Source organism: Phascolarctos cinereus, unplaced genomic scaffold, assembly GCF_003287225.1.
Source record: "Phascolarctos cinereus isolate Bilbo 61053 unplaced genomic scaffold, phaCin_HiC Scaffold_9;HRSCAF=440, whole genome shotgun sequence".
Taxonomy (NCBI): Eukaryota; Metazoa; Chordata; class Mammalia; order Diprotodontia; family Phascolarctidae; genus Phascolarctos; species Phascolarctos cinereus.
In genome coordinates, this window is record NW_027556402.1 from 75,020,356 (window position 1) to 75,044,349 (window position 23,994).

At 38.1% G+C, this 23,994-nt stretch overlaps 1 protein-coding gene across 3 annotated transcripts in view; it reads right to left on the minus strand.

Annotated features, from left to right (window-relative positions):
- The window catches only part of NEIL3 (nei like DNA glycosylase 3), a 59,536-nt gene extending 40,286 nt beyond the window's left edge, over positions 1-19,250 (minus strand). The window contains exons 1-2 of one of the 3 annotated variants that reach the window (XM_020997851.2): positions 18,927-19,250; positions 6,785-6,866 (exon numbers count right to left, since the gene is read on the minus strand). In XM_020997851.2, coding sequence (XP_020853510.1) covers positions 6,785-6,866; positions 18,927-19,068 — 224 coding nt within the window. In that variant the 5' untranslated portion in view covers positions 19,069-19,250. Of the gene's footprint in view, positions 1-6,784; positions 6,913-8,693; positions 11,755-18,926 lie in introns of those variants that run through there. The other 2 variants (XM_020997850.2, XM_020997852.2) reach the window with 2 other exon arrangements.
- Between the last annotated feature and the right edge of the window lie 4,744 nt (positions 19,251-23,994).

Genomic DNA, 23,994 nt, shown 5'->3' on the forward strand with positions numbered 1-23,994 from the left:
TACACACATCTATACATAAAATTTGCAAACATACATATGAATATACACCCATATATATGTATATGTGTGTATATATTTATATTCATATACAGACATATACAAAATAAGTACAATACTGGGGAAGGAAGTAGGACTTAGTTTCACAAATAAGGTGGCATTTGAGCTGAGTGCTGGAGTCCATTTAAGATCTGGAGGACAGTCAATGATATAAGCAGACACTGACACTCCTCAAGTCGGTTGGAGTAGCAACTACTGCTGTTTCAACTTCCCATAGTAATGTTATTTGGGGATGGAGGGAAGGAGGATTTATTAAGTGATTATGATATGCCCAGCATATGCGAAGCCCTTTATGAATATTATCTCATTTGATCCTAACAACAGTCTTGCAAAGTGGATACTATTATTTTCCCTATTATATGGATAAAGAAACTGAGGTAGAAAGAGGCTAAGTAATTTTCTAAGAATCACACAGCCAGTAAGCATCCAAGGCTAGATTCGACCTCAGGTCTTTCTGACTCCAGGCTCAGTGCTCTATCCACAGTGACACCTAACTCCCCTCAGTTGAGAAGGGGACAGATAAGAAAGACATGTCCTCCAGTGGTGGATAAGGCAATTCTGCTCCTTAAAAAGAGAAAAAATAAGAACCTCCATTTCTTAAACTAAAAGTGATCTGCTTACCTTCCAAATCACCTCTGTTATTTGGAATCCACATTTCACTGTTAGTTTTTCTTACCATGATAAGTGAAAGTCTATGAAGGTATATTTAGGCAGCAAAACTTTTGATATCAGTGGATTCTATCAGGATTTTTTAGCCTGCTAAAAAGCATTGCTGTATTATCTTCCACAGCTCTGTTAAGACGTACACACCACACATCACCTCATACTCTGAGACATCACACAATTGACTTCAAGGTAAGAGTCTCTAAAATGATATATGCTGCAAATTGTTTTAAGTTTACCTTTTGTAGCTTCTATGTATTTGAATTTTCAAAACAATCAGAAAGTCAGATAAAGCACAAACTAGAAAGCTTGAATATCTTTTGAAAAGACTCTTTTGTTGATAATCTTTTCCAACAAATACTTAATGAGAAGACAATTCTGTCCATGGGGACTTAGAAATACATGCTACTAGGAGTAACTGTCGGATAGTGGTTAGAAGTGAAAATGTTAAGTAGTACCAAAGTTACTTTACACAAAAGGTATAACTGTAAATATAACTCTTTTAAAGCCCTTTATAATCAAGCTCCTGCATGTCAACCAAGTCTTATTTCACAGTATGCCCTCCCCACCGACAACTTTCTAACACAGTTGAATTGGCCTGTGAACTATTCCCAGTAGCTGACCTTCCATCTCTTCCTACTGTGTGTTTGCCCTAAGTGATCTTCCCCCATGTCCAGAGGGTACTTCTTTCTTACCTACACTTTGGAGAATCCCTCAATTTCTTCAAACAACATGAGTTCATTCTCTTATGAAAGACTTGATCTCTTGTATCCCTCAATTATTAGTACTCTCTACCCCTTGAAGTTACACTATTGAATAAGCAGAACCAAGAACCCCACCTAAAAAACAACTACAAGAATGGAAATGGAAAAAACAAAAACCTTTAAAAAACTGAAATAAAAGGCTGCAAAATGACAAAGAACAAGTTTAGCCCTAAAGAAATGTTGGAAGACACTTCTCACTCCCTGGAGAATGTGGGGAGTTACAGGAATGAAGCACTGCATGTCTGATTTTTTTGTGCTTGTTTGGCCTCTCAACCTATATTTACATAACAATTGAATATTTACAAAGCTCCTTCCTCACAACAACCCTATGAAGATGACAATATTCCGATGGTTCTGTTAGCACTTCGCTCTGTAACTTCCCTCCAACAACAGACATTACAATCCAATCATGCCTGCCCATTCTTGCCCTTGTCCTCCAATAAATCAGCCACAGGGAAGCTTAACATCCTCTTCGTCACTTCCTTCTAATATTGCAAGGATACCAATGGAACACTCTATCTGCCATCCCTCATTTGACACATGAATTGCCTATATTTTCATTCTAGCAAACAATTCCCTGATAATGACATCTTTTGCTACTATTCTTCTTCATTGGTTATATGTTGTAGCCTGCTTACATCCACCATTCTCCCCTCCAGTGATTGACCACTACATAACATCCATCTTTAATTCTTCAGAGACCATTATACTCTATGTATCATTGACATATAGCAACAAAGATAAAATGTTGATATTGAAAAGGTGGACCTTTGCTTTCATGGGGAAACTTGGGGTTATTAAATGAGTTTTGCAATTTCCTAAGAGCAACCATGGCCACTATCTTCCTCCTGCTCAACTCTGGAACTAACTCACTGTCCTTCCATTTTTTCCCCCCATTCAAAAGTATGCAATAATCTGGGCAAAAGACAGTCTTTATCCATTTGGTCTTTCTTGTGTGAATGGTCATCTCAAACTCTTTTGAATGATTAAATATTCTTCCAAGAGTTATGGGATTTCATGCAATCAGCATAATGTCATCCACAAAAAGTAACATCTGGAAGAACAAACTATTTGAAGGGAATAATTATTTCTACTTGGACTGTGCTCTGGATCTCCTCCATCACAGTGGTAAGCATTTATGGTAAACATATATTTTTCTTATTTTGTGCCCCATATTATGTTTGTAATTGGGTCATTCAATATGATTATTTCAGTTACATATTTAATGGAAGCTTCAATATTTTTCATATGTGACATATTTTTTTGGAAAAAAATCCAGTTGTATAGTGGCACACTGACTGATACAGACGCAATGCATTGTTGAATACTGCTTGTGAAAACTTGTTTATTTCCTACTCCTGCTTATTCCTTCATTTGGATTATCCTCAGTTTGTATATAGACAAAGCTCATAGTGATTTTGTATGTAGTAGAAGCATTGTTATCCCATTAACGTGTGAGGAAATGGATGTTCTGGGAAACTAAACAGTCATACAATTAAGCGTAGAATTTCATATTTGAGCCTAGGTCTCCTTGCTTAAAATTCAACTTTCTAGTATACTATTCTGCTGCTCTAAAATTTATCCTGATTTTATGGGAAATTTATCATCATGGAATTTAAGGAATATGAAAGCTTTGTCCAACATTAATATAAATTCTCCAAATGGTGGTAGCAGATTGAAACTGCGCTACTTAGACAAAGAGTCAGTAAGGGAGAGCAAAGTAAAAAAGTAGTGGTCTAGACAGTTTATATGATATATCATATATCACAAGAAGCTCTAAATGGAAAAATGACCTAAATATGAAATATCGCATTATTTTAAAAAATTTAGAAGAGAATGAAATGACATATCTTGCAGAATTATGGCTAGAAGAAGTCTTAATAGATTATAAGATAGAGGTAATCACAAAAGAATAAACTGATCCAATTATATAAAATTGAAAAGCTTTTGAATAAGCAAAGTCAATGCAGCTAGAATTTAAAGATACATAATTAATTGGGAAAAATCTTTGCAGCAAACATACTTGATAGAAACAATTGATATCCAAGATCTTTAGGAAGTTGATATAAATATATAAGAACCAAGAGCCACTCTCCAGTGAAAAAGTGATTAAAAGATGTGAACAGTGTATTTTCAAAAGACAAAATACAAGCCATTAATGAAAAATGAAATTATTTCAAATCACTAATAAAAGAAAGAAATGAAATATCTCTGGAGTTCCAACTCACACTCAGTAAATTGGCAAATATGATAAAAAACAGAAACAGTTGCTACCAGAAGAGCTATAGGAAACCCATACACTAATACCCTATTGTTAGAGATGTGAATTGGTCCAATTGTTATCGGATGCAATTTGGAATTAAGTTTTAAAAATTCACTAACAACACAATTTAGCATTAGTAACCAAAAAAAATCCCAGGAGGTTGAAGACATAGGTAATTATCTCATATAACAACAAAGTAGCAAAAGAACTAAAAGGTGCCTATAGATTATGGAATATCTGAACTAATTACGCACATGAATATAATAGATTATTAGGCAGCAAAAATGAGGAATATAAGGGGCAGCTAGGTGGTGCAGTGGATAGAGCACTGGCTCTGAAGTCAGGAGGACCTGAGTTCAAATGCAGCCTCAGACCAAACACTTGATACTAGCTGTGTGACTCTGGGCAAGTCACTTAACCCCAGTTGTTGCCTTAAAAAAAAGGGGGGAGGGAATATAAAAATTCAGAGAAACTTGGTAAGACCTATACGAACTGATGCAGAGTGAAGTTAGTAAAACCAGGAGAACAATTCACATGATGAAACAATAGTATGAAAGAGAACAATAATTAAAAGACTTCAGAATTATGACTGATGCAGTTATTAAGCCTAACTTCAGAACACTAATGATGAATTATGCCTTCTACCTATTGGAGTAAAGGTGTGGAATGGACCATACATTTTCAGACATGGCCAATGTGTTGAGGGCTTTGTCTAATTATGCTTAATGCTATTATTTTTTAGTTCTATTTGGGTGGGATAAAGAAGTTGGGAAAATCAGTGGGAAGTGTGAACAATGCAAAAAAAGACATCAGTGACACATTTTAAAAGGCAAAAATAAGGGGCAGCTAGGTGGCGCAGTGGATAGAGGACTGGCCCTGGATTCAGGAGGACCTGAGTTCAAATCTGGCATCAGATACATAACACTTATTAGCTGTGTGACCCTGGGCAAGTCACTTAACCCCATTGCCTAACAAAAAAAAAGGGCAAAAATATAAAAATGGAAGAAAGGAATGAATAGTAAAAAATCTGAGTATTGTAGGCCAAGTGTCATATTCTAGTTCTGACTCTACCACTATCTTGTGGTGTGAACTAGAGCAATTCACTTTACTAGTCTTATTAACAAAATTCTTTAATTAAAATTTATCTTCAAAATCCCTTCCATCTCTAACCCGGGTCTGTATATAGTAGATAAACTGTCTACTATATTCAGAACACTATACTAAGTTGCTTTAGGAGATACAATTGATTTTAGGTCCCCAAGTTCAGCTTCAAATAGATGCTTTCTACTAACCTCAGAAAATGCTATATATCTGTTTTCTTTTGGTAAGTAAATAGTACAAAAGAGGCAATCTTTAGGTGTTTTCTCCATCTTGGTGCTGAACTACAGATTCCCCAGGGACAGGAACAAAATGCTTAGCTAGAAGCCAGAGTGTCCTTATTTTAGTACTACATGAGAGACAACTAATATCACTGGATTTAGAAGTGTTGTTGTTGGGTTTTTCCCCTTATAAGCCTAGTGGAGGGCATCTGATTTAAAAAAAAAAATTAAAACTGAAATATAAAAACCTCCTTCTCTTTCCATAGCAATAAATCCATTCCTTATACCTGCTCATTGATAATGTATCAATGCTTATACATCTCCAGCACAGATTTCAGTGTAAATTGCACTGTTCTCAGCCAAATTCTACATATCACACACCCCAATCACACCCATTTCCTACAGCTGTAATGAAACCTGCAATATATCAGGACTACATGCACTTGCAGATATTTGCTGACGTTACCAATTTCAGAAAAAAGGATCACAAACTGATGCTGGTGTCCAAGGACCGCAGCTGCCAAGAAAGAGGAAAGACTTGACTTCACAGAAAAGAGGAGCCAAAAACAAACAAACAAAAAAAACCAAAATAAACAAAACCTCAAACATGCTAAACACTGCTGGGGAAAAAGCACTAACAAATGCTGAAGTCATATGCTGTATTTGTGACCCATTCTCCTTCCTTTAGGAGCAGAGGACTCATTAATATTTTTTCTTTCCTTTTAAAAGAAGTTTATAGGTTTTCAATTTGTTCAATTTATGCTATATTTATTTTAAGACTATACCTCAAGATAGAATAACTTTCAAGATAGTCAATATTAGACTTTGTAAATAAAAATTATCAGAGCCCAAAGTCAGGCTGCATCAAAACTGTAACTCAGAGATTTTTCATATGTATGTGTATATATCTACATAGATATATATACAGATATACAATAAATTGGTATTTATAGAAGTAATGATAACTCTTCTACAAAACGCTTTAAATTCTACAAAGCTTTTTCTTCACAATAATCCTGAGAGGTAAGTAGGAGTTTGTTTTGGGGGGTTTTATTGGTCTGGTCTTCTTATTTCATCTGCTTAAAAACTCCCCCATATATAAACTCCCTCCACTGACACAGGTCAGCAACTCATCATTATTTAGAGTACTAAAGAGTTGCTCCATACACCAAGAGAAAAAGTGATGGTCACAGAGCTACTATCTGCATAATATAAGTAATTTCATATATAACATTTTTGTGTTCTTTGTGTTTTGAAATGTTTGTTTGCAGGAATTTGCTTGCTTGACTGAATATTTGTAATGACGGTTTTCTTTTTTTGTCAATTGGGGAAAAGATGAGGGGAGAAATAAATGTTTATTTAATTGAAAAAAATGGAAATGTTTGTCCATCATTGTTAAAAATCATAATTTTATAAAAAATGAAATTTTAAAAGTAAATAATGGAGAAATCATTAAACACATTTTGTGATTTCTCAAACACATTATGATCTCATAGATATATATGAAAGAAAATACACAGTTGTGTGTACCCATCCCCCAAATGTCTCCATTTATCATGACATCACAATCTGAATTTGCTCACTACTCCATAACAGCATCACAGTTACTTACTTGGGATTTTAACAGTCATGGTTTACTAGGACATATAACAGCAGGAAGAATCCTACAAGAAACACCTCTTTAAAAATACAGACATGCTGATACATATTTATCTTACCTTAAAGCTTTTAGTCCAAAGTACATAAAAAGCTCCTTCCCCAAAGTTTCTACACCACTGTAAACACATCCATTAAGCAGTCCTGGGAAATTCCAAGAGGAATCTTTATTACTGTTCATTGGAGCAATCTGGTAGGAAACACACATATACACATACACAAACACAACAACATTATAATTCAATTCTTAAACATATTTATATTGCTGCATGCACAGGTGCATCTAAATGAGGTGAGATCTTCTCCAAAAAGTCAGGTAATGTAATCAGCCGTTTACAAAGAGAGGAGATCCTGCCAAATTGCTATGCAATCATTTAAAAAGAGAAGACAGAAGAATTGGGGGGTGGGAGGAGTAGTTAGCAGACAGCTGGAAGAATAAACTGAAAATTCTTGTCATATAATTCGTTCTTTCAGGGCCACGATTCCGAGCATGATTTTTGTTGAAAGAAAGTTGAAAGCTATGTGAAAATTTTGTGTCTGTATATACCAACATGCACACACAAGTACACATATATACTCTCTCTCCTAAGGTAAGATATAAAAATATGCCTTCCAATCCATATCCCTCCTGAGCTGTATTTCTCATAGTGAAGCCAAGAGATTTAAGGGCCTTGTGGAGACTGGTGCTATTGGCTCTGAAGTTATTGGGTGGTGGTAATGTCTGAATAAAAAACTGGACTCTTTTCCCTTCCTCTCCTGCTACCAAGGTGATATAGGTCATAAGATTGCAGTAGTTCTCAAAAATTTTCCAACCTATGACACCCAAGAGATCTCTCAGAAGCCTCCATACCTACCATCACTCATTCCTCCCCACTCCCACCCTTTCCCACAAATTCCCTTTAAAAAACAGGCCCAAAGCAGCTGACTGATACACAATTCTAGGACAGAGAATACACAGCCTTGGAAGAGTGGCACATTATTCAGAATATCCATTTACTAAATTCTTTTTTAAAAAAAATAGCTAATCCAAAGATAAATTTAAGACTAGTTTTCATTTAATAACTTAGAATTATAGAAATTTAAACTGAAAACAGATCATCAAGATCATATAATGCAAGTCTTTTGTTTTATAGATGAGGAAACTGAGACCTAAAGAAGTTAAAATAAAGGTAGGGCTGGGACTAAAGCCCAAGTCTCCTGACTCTCCTTCCATTGTTCTTTTCACTACACCAAACTGCTAGCTCCAAATTAACCACGTTTGAATTAATGAGGTCTTAACCACAAAGACTTTAAGGAGAACTTTGAACTGTTTTCTTAACACTTAAGTTCCATAAACTCTTGTCAGCTTTTATTTACTTCCAGTGAGAGCTAAGTTCCAGCACCACTTGTTCTCTGTTCCTCATAATTTGAAGGGCTCTAGATTCAAAATACCTGGGTTCAAATCCTGTCTCTGACACATACTCTACATGTATGACCTTGGGTAAGTCAACTATAGTTTCTGGACTTCAGTTTCCTTATTAATAAAATGAGGGGGCTCTAAAGTCCCTTCCAAATCTAGATCTGAGATCTGGAAGAGCTATTTTCTACTTCCCCGGTGAAGATTTTGTCATCAGCTTATTGACTGAGAAGGTACTGTTGCTCAATAGCCCAATATGAAATATGATCATATTTTTCAATAGAACTCACAACTAACCAGGAATAATTCAAAAATTAGCTGCTGGAAACTTATCTTGGCCCAAGCTATAAACAATTAGACAATGAACACTTGACTTTCTCATGATGCCCTTTGTAATTCTATTCAGCAGTTAATATATTACTTGACATTTACACTTTTCCCCATCCCTCCTTTGTCATACCTAAGTATGACTGAGAGAGGTTCCCCTTACCATTTTAGAATGGCTTAATAACAAGAAATCTTCAAAACAACATACATTTTTGGAGCAACGCCATATGATTTATTGTGCTGATTACCATTTATCCTGCCTATGCATGGTTGAACACGGAGAAGACAGACTTTCTCATTGCAGAGTAAGGCTTTTCCATAGATAAATATCTCAGCTCCAGTGCAAGTCACATTTTTTCTCACATATGGAAAAAAAAAATTAGTTGGAGAAATAGAATTGTAAAGGCAATGAAGGATCATTTCAAGGAAGGGACAACTACAACAAGAACAGAATGAAAATATGCTGTTTTTGAACCAGGAGAACAAATTATAAGAGAACATCAATCCTGTAAAGACAAATAATTTTGACAAGACTTAGGAACTCTCATCAACACAATGACCAAACATAATTCTGGAAGACTGATGACAAAATAAGCCACTTACCTCCTGATAAAGAGCTGATGGACTCAGAATGAAGACTGAGACACATCTGGACATGGCCAATGTGGGAATTTGTTTTGCTTGACTATGCATGTTTTTAATGTTGGTTTTTTATTTGTTTGCTTTCTCAATGGAAGTAGAAGGTAAATGGGTAGGAAAGAAAGCAGATTTTTGCTGATTGAAATAAAATTATTTTTTAAAAACGTTGCTTTTGTATGGTCTGTTTCCTGTCCCTGTCCCCCCCAAAAGCAACTGAAAAGAAATCAATCATCAACTACAAACCCATGTCCTTTTTTCTCATCGCTATAAAATGAATAAATACATTAAGTCTCTATTATTGTATTAATTTTATTAATGAAAACATGAGAAAGGGATAGGTACGCTTTCAGATTGACTTTTTCTAGCAGACCACGTTTGTATGGGCACACAAACTGACTCAGAGGTGTAGGTCCTATCGTATATATTGTATATTGATTTCAAGCAAGCATTTGACTAGATGGAATGTGAAATATAGCCTTTCAAGCTCTCTGTCACTGGCATGTGTCAAAATCATTATATGGAAATTATTACAGGATATTTCTTCATTTCTTCATTCATCTCTTGATGATGAGGTTCTCTATTCCTAGATGATGTATTAATTGTACTGAACCTTAGAATGTTATATATGCTCCTCAGAGAAATCCCCAATCATACAAAAAAGATCAGTGTAACCATCCACACCGAAAAATAAAGTGGATGAATGAAGACGATGACATGCAACTGAATGAGCAGCCTGAACTAATCAAGTAGCATACTGAATTGGTTTTTCTATGTGACATTTTGGATAATAAGCACTGCAAACGAATAAAATGAAACTGAAGAGGAAGGACATCATGGACTACCTGTGTGAAAATGAATAATTAGTGCTCTCATTGACCTCTAACTTCCCACCACGGCAAAAGACCATCTCTTTCAGCCAATCTTCCATTAATAATGCCATGGGGCTGCAAATTATAAGGCTATTATCAGAAGAACTTAAATTCCAAACAAGCCCCTAGGAAATGGAAAGAAGCATGGAGAGACAAGCAGACTGTAGCTTGTCACCAATAGTTAACTTGTACACAGGGAACAATATAAAGTATTATCAAGGATGTGTATGATCAACAAAGGAGGCAGATTGATCATGTGAGCTGACAGAGAAAACAGGGAGGCAATTTCCATGGCCTAGTGGAATTGCTGAGATACTAAAACAATAAGAACAAAGGCTTCTGAATAATTGATCTTCTATGAAAGATTAATAGAAAAACCTCAACAAGAATTGCAGAAGGCATGGAATGAACATGATTTGCATCAGTGGAGGGAGTACTTCCACTAGAAGTCATGGATGCATCAAAGCAAGGGAAAGAAAGTCGCTGATATGGTTTTCCTTGATACGAGTGTGCTTTAATTATGTAGATTTCACTTACGCTAGTCTTTATCTGTTCTCTTTTTTCTTGATGTTTCAGAAGCAGCCCCACTGACGTGGAGGCAAGATAGAGGGTCATGGAAGAACTTGGGAGAGTAGGGACATTCCCTCCAAACCCTAAGACCTATTAGGAAGTGATGGATGGCACCAACAGGGAGCAAATCACAGAAATGCTTAGAACAGTGAAGGCTGGGCGCAGCTAGGTGGTGCAGTGGATGGAGCACTAGCCCTGGAGTCAGGAGGACCTGAGTTCAAATCCAGCCTCAGACACATAATACTTCCTAGCTGTGTGACTTTGGGCAAGTCACTTAACCCCAACTTCCTCATTCAAAAAAAAAAAAAAGAACAGATAAGGCTGGTGGCAATGACTCACCACATGCCTGTTAGGCCTTCTAGGATTAGAAACAGGGGTTTGCTTCTCTGCTACAAGAAGGAGAGGTCCCCACGGCCATCTTCCCATACCCTAAATCAGTGTGATCTTTTGGAGGAATATATACTACACACAAAAATAGGCTCAAAAATAATGATTATTATATTATGTTTACTATATAATGGTGGTTATTCTTTGAACACACTAAGAGATTTGTCCCATATTGGCTAGGCCCCATGAAAAGGGACTGGGTTACCTCTACTGAGGAACAGAACTGCTGAGAGCTACAAGCTGAGCAGTAAAACCAGGTGACACAGAGCTTTTCCTGGAGGCAAATGGAACTGCTAAGTGACTAGACCAGGGAACAGAGAGGAGCTGATAGTAGTCTAACTAACAGAAGCTGCCAAGGATGTCAATGACAGCAAAGTGACTATGAAGTGCTAGAAGTGAAGGGAAACTATAGCAGAATAATGGAAGGTGCTGCACGGAAAGAACAATTGGAAGCACTGACTAGAGATGCCTGCTGAGAGCAGCAGGGTCTGAAGGCGGCAAGAAACACAGAGCAGAGAGCAGCAGGGATGCAAAGGCACAGGCATGTAACACCCATAACTGGAGGCCTACCCAGCCGGTACTGCGAGTCACAAGCACTTTCCAGGTCTCCAAAGGGGAGACACTGTCAGGAAATCTTTACTCTTCGTTAAGGTACTGTGTCTTGTTCAAAATCAGGTATGGTCCTATTCATTCCAATTCAGTAATTCCTAAAGCCCCAAACATATTAATTTTTATAACATTCTGTTCATAATGTTATAATCACTGTCTTCCTGGATATATTTATTGAAGTCTGAAAGAGGTTAATTCAAATCACGGACAGTTATATTTTCCTTTAAGTATTTATTTAGATATTGTATAATTTGGAAAATATATATTTAATATTGATTCTGTTTCATTATCTATAGTACTTTCCCAACAAGGAAAATTGGGAAATTTTCAGTTATTAAAAAATCTTTTTTTTTCTTAAAGAATTATATCATTTTGAAATAAATTATCCTTCAGTACAACTGATCTCTTTTTTGGCATAATATCATATTCCAATTTCTACTTTTATTCACTGTTGATGGCGAGTGATTTTGTTTTTCTTTTTCGGTGAGGCAATTGGGGTTAAGTGACTTGCCCAGGGTCACACAGCTAGTAAGTGTTATGTGTCTGGGCCACATGTGAACTCAGGTCCTCCTGACTCCAGGGCCATTGCTCTATCCACTGTACCACCTAACTGTCCCTTTTATTTATATTCATATACATACATACATACATGTGTGTATGTGTATATATACACATATACATACATATGTATACACACACACACATATATATACATATACACACACACACACATTAAAAATTAGACTGAAGAGATACTTTATGGCAAGAGTTCTTAACATTTTTGTATGTCATGGACCCTTTTGGCAGTCTGATGAAGCCTCTGCTCACCTTCCCAGAATCCATGTTTTTCAGTTTTCTTCTTTGTATTATCTTCCCCCATAAGGACATAAGCTGAAGAGCAAATACTGTTTTCCTTTTTCCTTGCATTTATATTCCCAAAATTTACCCCAGTTCCTAGTATCAACATGCAATAAATATTTGTTGACTTGAATGTTTTTAAAGAATATACATAGGATTATAAAGAAAACCAATTATGTCAAAATATAGTTATCAAAATATATTTTTTTTAAATTTCACTGATCCAAGCTAAGATCCCATGTTATATGGAAAATAGAGAACCAGAAATCCACTGATAATTACCAATAACTCCATTTCTTTTCTTGTACCATGTTATTATTTTTCTTAATCTAAAGTTAAACAAATGGTTTTTAGGATGCTTTTTGTAATTTAGGCTTCAATTGCTTAGTGCAATGGTATGAGGAACGTATTATGTGGTTTCCTTAAGTATGCTTTAAATGCTGCTCTGTGGAATAATAATGTTTCAGACATATGGCAGAAACCTTTTAGCATCTTCAGCTTTCTGTCACAAATGCCTAGAAAACATGGGATCTGTCTCATGCTTCTTGACCTCTCTGCAGCCTTCCACACTGCTGTTTACTCTCTTCTCCCTCATAGTCTCTTCTCCCTAGCTTTTCCCCACACTACATTCTTTCTCATTGTTCTCCTCCTACCTATCTGACTACTTTGTTTCAGTTTCTTTGCTGGATCTTTATCTACATCACTCCTAATCACGGGTGTCCCACAAGGCTCTGTCCAGGGTCATAGTCTTCTCTTTACCGTTTAAACTGCTTCACTTGGTGATCTCATCAGCTCTCATGGATTCAAGTATTCATTTGATTCTCAAAAACCTATTTAACCAGACCCTCTAACTTCTAGTCTCATATCTCCAATTGCCAACTGGACATCTCAAACTCAGCGCATCCAAAATTGAAGGCATTATCTTTTCCCCAAAAACACCCTTCCAAACTTCACTATAGTATGTGTGTGTGTGTGTTGTGTGTGTGTGTATATCTCCAGTATATACATATACACACATATACATATACATACACACACATATACATATCTCCAGTATATATATATATAGACCTATATCTCCAGTATATAATATATATATATAATATATCCAGTATACATATATGTATATATAGATCCATATCTCCAGTATATATATATATAGACCTATATCTCCAGTATATAATATATATATATAATATATCCAGTATACATATATGTATATATAGATCCATATCTCCAGTACATATATAAAATTGCCAGTATCTCTATCTATATCTTCTACATATAGATATAAACATATACATATATATCCAGTATATATCTATCTCCAGCATATATATATATCTCCAGTGTGCATGTATATAAATATATATATATACACACACATATATATATTTCCAGTATATATATCCATCTCCAGCATATATAATATATATCTCTAGCATATATGTATCTCCAGTATACATATATATATACACACATATAGAATATATGTATATGTGTGTGTATATACATATATACACATACACACAGACACACACACATTTTATATATATATATATATATATATATATATATATATATGTATATATCTCCAGTATAGTATATACCATTCTTCGAGTCCCCCAGGCTCACTACCTAGGTATCATCCTGAATTCTTCACTGTCTCTCAAACCTCCTCTCTCCTCCCTCATATTCAATCTGTTGCCAAGACTGGTCGATTTCACTTTTGCAACATCTCTCTCTCTGACATTGCTACCACTCTAATGCAGGCCCTAATCATCTTACCCCTGGACTATTAAAAGAGTCTGCTGGTTGCTCTCTCTGCCACAAGTCTCTAGCCCATTCAGCTACCAAAGTGATGTTCCTAGAGCACAGGTATGCAAAAGTCACTGCCCTTCTCCAAAAACCCCAGTGGCTCCCTATGACCTCCAGGATCAAATATAAAATCCTGTTTGGCCTTCAAAGCCCTTCATAGCCTGGCCTCCCCTACCCTCATACACCTCATACCCTACTAAGTAATCTTCTATCTAGTGACACTGTCCTCTTTGCTGTTCCTTGAATCAGACACTTGGCTCCAGGCATTTTCAGTGGCTGTTTCCCATGGCAGGAATGCTCTCCCTATTCAGCTCCACCTCCTGGCTTCCCTGGATTCCTTCAAAACCCAGCTAAAGTCCCACTTTCTACAGGAAACCTTTCCCAATCCCTCTTTTGCTTCTGCCTGTTGATTGGTTCCTAGTTATGCTATATGTAGCTCATTTGTACATATCTGTTTGCATGTTGTCTCCTCCAAGGAAGTGACTGTCTTTTGCATTTCTTTGTACCTCCAACAATTAGCACCGTGCCCAGCACACAGTAGTCATTAATAAATACTTACTATCTATTACACTAACATGATCTTGCCTGAGGTAGATAAAACTTGCCATCTTTCAGAGTTCATCTTTCCATAAAAACATCTTTCCACTCATTATGTTTTACCAAAGATTATCCTTTAGATCAAAAGGACCAGAAAATGAAAAGTCAGAGAAAAAATATTTAAGACTGTACTGAGAGTTCAGAGATTCTAACTGAACATTTGGTCTAAAATCTAATTTTTAAAAGAGTAGCTTTACAGTTTTAACTTCTGTGATCCATCCTAGTTTCTGTTATCTTTCCCAATGAGGAAATCATTTCTTATTTTCTCAGCTAAGTCCCTTCCAGCACAGTTTAAGTTTATTTCCTCTTGTCTGTGGTGTTTGACTTCTTTGGGCTATCTCATTACCACATTATAAGTGACGTGATAATAATTTTATTATTCGTAAGGCCTGAGTACCAGGTTGTGCTGCTCTCTTTTACAATCATAAGAGCCCAATTCGAATGAATGGAATCTCTCTAGCAGGAGAAGTAGATAATTGTGTGTGTGTGTGTGTGTGTGTGTTGTGTGTGTATTACATTTTTATATTTATATATAATCTTTTAATATGGTATATAACATATATTGTACAGTATAACATATAATAAATATTACATGTGTATATATGTGTATATGTGATATCTGTGTGTATACATACATATACATACATACACATATGTGTATATACATACATACATACATACATACATACATACATACATACATACATACATACATACATACATAAAAATATCTCCCTGGCAGGGGAAGTAAATAATAGCCTGTATATTCACAATAGTGAATAAACCCCAAACACCAATAATAAGCAAAAGCCTCTTAACTGGTTTCCCAACCTCTAGTCTCTTACCTCTCCAATTTATCATCTGCTCAGATGATATTCTGCAAGCAGAGGCCTCCAAGCATGGCACCAGAGAAATGATGAGAAAATCTTCTGCCATTCTTTTGTTAAAGAGGTAGGTTTAAGGAGTATAGGCATGAAATGTTACATATGCTAACAAAGAAATGAACTGTTCCTTGACAAACAGACCGGTTTATGGTTTATCCTAGGGGCAATAGGGAGCCAGACATCGGAGTGTGCCCTAATTGCCCCAAGTTTCTCTGATAAGGGGCTCATTTCCATGACACAAATGTAATGGACTAAGTTGCAGAATGAGACATGACTTTTTGGACATGGTTAAATGGGAAAGTTTGCTCTGTTTGATCATGCATAGTTGTTAAAATGTTTTTGGGGGGTTTTTTTAATGTGAAGTGGGAGCGAGAGAAAATAGTTTTGTTAATTGAAAGAAATGTAATTTAATTGTTAAAAAGTAGCTGAATGATAGTCAACTCTGAGCTTAAGGAAAATCTCTTTGGCAGCCACATGGAAGATGGATGACAATGGGTGAAAGACTTGAGCAGGGAGATGAATTAGGAAGCCACTGAAATAGTCTAAGTGAGTGGTAGTGAAGTAATGAGAAGATGAGAGCTGTGAAAGATGTTGCCGAGTTTGATGTGGATGCAGCAACTGTTTGATATAGCATAAGGAAGACTAAGGAGTACTGCTAAGGTTAAAAACTTGGGGGCTCAGAAGAATTGGGGTACTGCCAACAAAAACAGGGAAGTTTAGAAGAAGAGAAAACTTAGGGAGGAAAGATCCAGTCTAGAATGTGCTGCATTTGAGATATCTTTAGGATATTTAGTTTGAAATGTTCAGTAAGTGATGCTGACTAGTACACAGAAGACAGCCTAGGGCTGACTACAACGATCTGTGAATCATCCATAGAGAGATGATAGTTAAACTCATGGGAGTTGCTGAGGTTACCCAGAAAGAAATTTGCAGAGAGGTGAGAAGACATCCAGGAGACAGTTTTGGGAATACTTACAATTAGGGTGTTGTTATTCAGTCATTTCAGTTGTGTCTGACTCTGTGACCCCATCTGGGATTTTCTTGGCAAAGATACTGGTGTGGTTTGCCATTCCTTCTCCAGCTCATTTTACAGATGAGGAAACTGAGGCTTGCCCAGTTAAGTGACTTGTCCAGGGTCATACAGATAGTAAGTATCTGAGGCCAGATTTCAACTCAGGATTAGTCTTCCTGAATCGAAGCCCAGCACTCCATCCTCAGTGCCACCTAGCTGCCCCTCAGGGTATGAATGAGCTAAAATTGAAATTGAGGAGGAAGAGTGTCAGGCAGGATAAAGACCAAGAGAGGACAGCATTAAGAAAACCCAGGGAAGAGAGAATATCCAAGATGTGGTTAACAGAGTTAAATGCAGCAAATAAGCCCAGAAGGATGAAGACTGAATAAAAGACCATTAGATCTAGCAAGTAAGAGATCACTGGTAATGTGAGAGAGAACAGTTTCAGCTGAATGATCTGGTCAAAAGCCAAATTACAGGTATTTTAGAAGAGAATAAGAGAGTAAGTGTAGGCACCCAGCATAGGTAGCTTTTTTTTGGAATTTGTGAAAGGGAACAGAGACACAGGACAATAGCTTAAGGGGGTTTTAAGATCTGTGGAAGGTTGTTTACTGATTGGGAGGACTGGGGCATTTTTTTAAGGCAGTAGAGAAAGAAACAGCAGAAAAAGAGAGGGTGAAGATTGGGGAATATTGTTTAAAAAAAAGGATGATGGGGAAAAAAGGGGAATAAGAACAGGATCAAGCATACAGGTAGAAGGACTGGCCTTTGCATGGAGAAGGGCCAAGTCATTGTCAGAGACAGGGGGAAAGGACGATAGAGTCGGGAATGACAATGTAAAGGGATTTTGAAAGAGAAGGGAAGGGAGTGAGGGTTCATGCTGAAGGCCTGTTTTCTCAAAAAGGCGGAGGAGTCTTCAGCTGAGAAAGATTAAGATCTGACTCTAGAATTACAAGAACTAGTTAGTCATTTCTATAGAAGTAATATGCACTACCCAATGGAAATATGACCCAATGGTCATAGAACATAGCAGATAATTTTTGAAGGAGGAAATGCAAACTGTTAATAGCCACATGAAAATCTCTTCAGGTTCTCTATGCCACTAGTCTTCACATAGATGACAATAACTTCATAGGAAAGAGTTTTGACTATCCACTACCTTCAACCCACCTCCAAAAAACCCCAAAGCTTCAATGGTTTCCTATTTAGTCAGACAGTCAAGGATTTCCCCATGTGTAAAATGGAAAATAGCATCTACCTCCCAGGATTGTTGTGAGGACAAAAGGAGATAATATTTGTAAAGTGCTTTGTAAACTTTATATTCTATAGAAATGTTAGCTATCTATATATCATTAATTATAGTCAAAAGTCCTGGATTGGAAGCCCTGGATCTGTCACTTATGAGTTTCATTATTTCACTTTAATTTGGAGTCAGAAAACCTAATTTCAAACCTGGTTTTGTCATTTATTTCCAATATGACCTTAGGTAAGGACCTCAGTTTCCATCTGTAAAATGAGGAGTTTGAGCTAGATATCCTTCTGACTTGGAAATCCACGATGCCATGTCCCTGGGCAAATCACTTCAATTAAAAAGCATTTATGAAATGTCTAATATGCATCAGAACTATGTTAGGTGCAGAGGATCCTAAGACAAAATGAAGCAGTCTCTGGCCTCAAGGAGCTCATATTCTATTGTTGAAGAGGACATTTATAAGTTTAAACAAAGACATACCAAAATAAATACAAGGCAATTTGAAAATCCTGTCTAAGGCCCATTCTTACTTTAAAAATCTATGAAATAAAATAGCTGGTACAGTGCAAAAGAAAAGCCAGAAAAGTGCAACTTGGGACTGAATTTCCGGAAGTAACAACTTTAGTGACAAACAAGGCTGGGCCTCTTTCGCTTGTTAACAGTAACAAACATTGGAAAACGGGACGCTCCTGTGTTTTGCAAGCACAGGTGGGACTGAACCAGGAAGGAAACCCAGTTACAAGAGGGCACTTTAAGGCAGGGCGGCCCTTAGATGGGAAGAAAGTTTGATTTGAAGTCAAAGGACCTGGGTTCAAATTTTGATTCTGCCAATTATTACACGGAGGATCTTGGGCAAGTTGTTTTATAGGCCTCGATTTTCTCATTTGTCAAAAGGGGAGAGGCAGGACTAGATGAGCTCAAAGGCCTCTTCTAACCCTACATTTACGTTCTCCCTCTTCAACCTCACGGAAGCGGGGTAAGCTTACCCAGGGAGAGGAGGCAGGTACCCCGAGGCAAGCTGCTGGGGGCGAAGGTGCCCCGGGTGGCTGCAACGCGCTTCCTCGAACGCCGGTCACCGCCTGACCCGGGCGCACCCGGGCCCGGATTTTCTCTGCATTCAATGCGCATCCCGGCCCTTCCACCATCGCCTTGGTTGGCTCTCTTGCCCGGCTGCGCTGCCAGCCCACCTGGAGAAATCTACAACTGCTCAGCTAGCTGTGCCTGGCGCGGGAGCCTTCCCGCGCCTCTCGATCAAATCTCCCGCGCGCCGAGCTCCGCCCCAAAGTTTCTTCCGGGCTTCAGCTCCCTAGTCCGCTTAGGAGGGGCTAAGGGGAGCTTCAACCCAACCAGCGGGCTCCAGTCCTCAGGCTCCGACCCATCCCCGCCCACGGGGGCGGGAGATCAAGTGGGCGTGACCTAGGTTGGCAGTCCGCTAGGAGCCGGGATAGGCTGTTGGAGTGTGTGTTCTCTACTTCCTGCTTTTACCAGGCCCTTAGAATCCTAGAATCGCAGTCTAGAGAAGTAAGGGACCTTCGGGAGCTCCTGGAGCCTTGGAAAGGGTGTGGGATTTGTCAGCCAGTCACTAAACATTCATTAAGAGCCTGCAACGTGTCAGGCAGCGCGCTAAAACACCTGACACGCAAAGAAAAGCTCTCACAATCTCTTGGGAAGAGAACTGTGTACAAACAAGTATATACCTAAGGAGACTGGAGGACTTGAATGCCCCTCAACAGCTTGCTATCTGGGCAACTGAGCAAATGACTTTAGGCCTCAATTCCCTCATCTGTAAAATAAAGGATCTGGATTAGATCATCTCATTGATTCATTTATGCTCCAATAGTTTAGGCCCCCCAGAAATCAAGTAATCTGTCCAAGATCCCACAGGTATTAAAACAGGCTGCCAACTCAGGTTTTCTGATCTTGGAATTCAGCGCTATTTTTCCGTCTGGGTCCTGGACTTTGTGTTCAGAAGCAGGTTTATGGGTAGGGCAAGAGGAAAACAATCAGGACAAGTCAAATTAAACAGATTTTCTTTCCAAATTTAGGCGCAACCTCAGAAAGGCGACATGATCCTGAATGTCTGTGTTTCATATAGAAAAACCTTTCAAAGCAACAAGAAGGTTTTAAAGCCTCAGGGTGCTGGAGCCTCATCTATAAAGCATTTTGTGCCCCTCCACAGTTACTTTGAAAAGCAGATCATATAATGAATATTATCCCCATTGTACAGATTTCTGCCCGTATGATCCCCATTTACAAATGAGAAAATCAAGGCTCAGATTCAATGATTTGATTAGGGTCTCTGACTGTAGCCTTCTTTCCACCATGGCAAAGAAATGAGGCTTTTAGACCGACTACCTTCTTCTGTCCCTAAAACCAGTGTATCCTGTTTTTAGGTAGTTTTGCCTGATGGTCCTCGCCAAAGTTCTTAAACCAATGTAGACTATCTAGTTAAGGGGTGGAGAACCTGTGGCCTTGAGGCCATGTGTGGCCCTCTAGGTCCTCAACTGAGGCCCTTTGACTGAATCCAAACTCCACAGAATGAACAAGGGCAGCACTTGAGGACCTAGAGGGCCATGTGGCCTCAGGCAGCAGGTTCCCCACTCCTGATGGGAAATGGGTAGTAGGGTTCCATAATTTTTTTTTTTGGTGAGGCAATTGAGGTTAAGTGACTTGCCCAGAGTCATACAGCTAGTGTTATCTGTCTGAGGCCAGATTTGAACTCAAGTCCTCCTGAATAAAGAGCCAGTGCTCTATCTGATGCGGTTTAGGGGTTCAAAATCACAATACGAGGTCCTATCCGAAAGAATTCAACCCAAGCCTTCTTTCAGCCAAAGACAAGGTTTATTAGAACATCCATCATATTGGGCAGACTTAAGGAATCTGAACATTAGTAAGATACTGTGGCTAGATTGTAAGAATCTCAGCAGTGGCTAGATTATAAGAATCCCAGCATCTTAATAAAATCGAGATGGACCTTATATACAGAAAGCCTGTGGGAGGAATCTAGGAGTGGCCAAGTAGTTTGGGGTGACAGGAGGAGGGGCCTAAGGAGATCTGGAGTAAACAGAACTTTTGGGACCTGGACAATGGAGCCTAGCTAGGATTAAGTGTGGGAAATGGCCAGGGGCCATAGGGAGGCAAGACAATGGAGGGGAGTTTGGGTGTAGCCACAGTGAAAGGCAAGTTGATAGGATTATAGCCTCAGGTGAACTCCAGAGATTTGGCCATGTGGGAAAGTCCAGGGTTTTAACTTTCTGGGGCCCAGATCCCAACCCCATCATATCCATTTCACCACCTAGCTGCCCCAAAGGTTCCATAATTCTTAATGGCCTACTCCTTCAGTTTTGTAAATCAGTATACCTCTGTAGAGATTGGTGAACAGCTCATTATCATACAATATTAATTTATATATGCTGTGTGACAAGTTTCAGATTCAGTACAGGCTGTAACATGTCCTAAACAAGAGCACAAGGAGCTCTGGGTGATAAATTTTAACTTGAAAATCAGGTAGTATTGATACTTTCTTTTATACAGAAGAAAAGGGGGAACAGTGAAAAATTGGGTGGATTCACTCCAAACTAAGGACTTTAGAATTTTAGTTATTCTTTGCTCCTCTAGGATGTGTTTGCCACATGGTGAAGGAAGAATTGATTTGACTCCACACTAAGGTTTTTCTCTCTCTGCCCTTTGATAGGGCAAGCTCCTGCAATACCTCCCTCCCTTTAATTCTCACTTCAAATCTAAGGGACAGATCATTTAGCTCTAAATCTTGGTTTCCTATTTGTGAGATAAGAAGGCTGGACTAACTGAATTGTAAGGTCCCTTCTGGTTCTAAAATCTAAGACTCTGTTAGACGTTAAAGGGACCTTGAAAGTCAACTGGTCCAGGTTTTGTAATCAAACTTAGGACCTGGTTATAGTTGTCAGTGCTAGTAATATGAAATGATATGATATTATATAATATACAATGATATGGTATTGATGGGGTGTGGCCCAGGTCTTCGCCCCATGCCCCAAAGGGAATCTGGCTCCCATTTGTCTACAGGCCCCAGCTCCTCATCTTCCTTTGAAAGCCTTAGCCTACCTTTTAATTTTATTCAGATGCGCCTTTGCCCCTCACCCTAAAAAGGAATCTGGCTCCCATTTTAGGTCCTTATCGACTCCCCTTGTCAACTCCCCTTATTTCCCTTTGAAAGCCCTAGCTCTACCTTTTTGATCTCATTCAGATGCCTTTCAGTTCCTTCATTATCTATTCCTATCATCTATTCAATATTTAAGACATTCCAATTGGAATTCTCACCCAGACCCCTTCCCAGACCCTTTTCCCAGACCCTTCCCTGGTCACCCAAAGTCACTGTAGTATATAAGATCTACCCTGGCCCCCATTCAGCCTGAGAATCTCACGCCCAAAAGGCTGAGACCTTCTCTTGCCCACTTGTCCTTGCGTCACCTGGCCTATGTGATTTATCACTAATAAATTTTTCCTCTGGCTGGAAGAGGATTTGAGTTGAATTCTTTCAGTCTGAGCCCAGCATCGCGATCTTGGAGTTCCTAGCACCCCAAAACCTCTAGACCTCTTCAGTATAATATATTGATATAGTATAATACAATACAATATAAATAATCTGCTCCCTTCCATCAAAGACCTTAATTTCTATCATGGAATATAAACAAGTACCCAGATGAATAATAAAAACAACAACAATAATTTTACTAATAATAGCTAAACCTTTATATAGTTAAGGGTCTTCAAAGTTCTTTACAGATATTATTTCAATATTGAATTAATTCAATATTATTTCAACTCTGTGAGGTAAATGCTAAATAAAGCTATAGAATGAATATGGCTTTAATAACTTAGAATTGCATTAAGACATATGAGGCACTCCATATAAGGTAATCTGAGGAGGATTAACACTAATGATAAGAAAATTAGAAAAGGCTTCACAGATAAGAGGGAATGTGCCCTGAGCTTGGATGAAAGATACAATTTTGAAATGAGGAGGATATCCTTTCATGGCTTGTATAGAAGTATATAGGTGGGAGATGGATGAAATAAAGAGTTTGGGAGATAGCTAGTAGTCCCCTTTGGCTAAAAAGTAAAATACATCAGTCAATCAATCAACAAGTAAGTGCCTATTATATCCCAAGCACTGTATTGAGCTTTGGGGATAAAAAATTTTAAACAATGTAACCCCTACATGAAGACCAGGTAATGTGAAATAAGACCTTGTAGAAGGCCTTAAATACCAGACTGTAAAGATTGCATTTTATCCTAGAGGCAATAAATAATAGGAAGCCACTAAACATTTTTGAGTAGGAGGTGGATATGGTCAAAACTATGGCTTAGAAATATTATTTTGGCAGCTGGGTGAAGGATGGGTTGGAAAAGGGAGAGATGGAAGCAAGAAGAACAATTGGGGGCTATTACAATCTGTGCAAGAGATTAGGAGAGCCGGGTGTTCTTGTGAATGGAGAGAAGGGGAAGGAGTTGTGGCAATAAAATTGTTAGAACTTGGCCTCTGATTGAATAGGTAGGATGAGAAAAAGGAAACAGGCAGGAATGGCTCCAAGGTTACACGCACCTGGGGTGATGGGGAGGATAGTAGTGTACTGAACAGAAATACAAAAGTTGAGAAGGGCAAGGTTTAGTAAAGGAGGTGATAAATCTGTTTTGATTGAGATGGAGGGAAATAATGGCTCCAGGAACACCAGATCAGGTGTTCCTGGTTTTGTCTTTAAGCAACTTCCCAGGTAACATTCTTTCTCATAGTCATGTTGTTTCCCATGCTTCCCCATCCCAGATGGGATACGTTTTTTCTTTATGAACCATCCAAAAATCCCACTGGATCCACCAAATATACTTCAAGATACAGCTGTAACTTGGAATTTCTATTTGCCTCTTCATCACAAAGGAATAATTGATAAATTACAGTTCTTCAGTTTGGTTGGATGTGATTTAAATCACAATTTCAAAGCAGTATTAATGCATCAGTGTCAAATGCAAATGTCATCGAATGAATGAAATCAAATGAATATCAGAACATTCAGTATT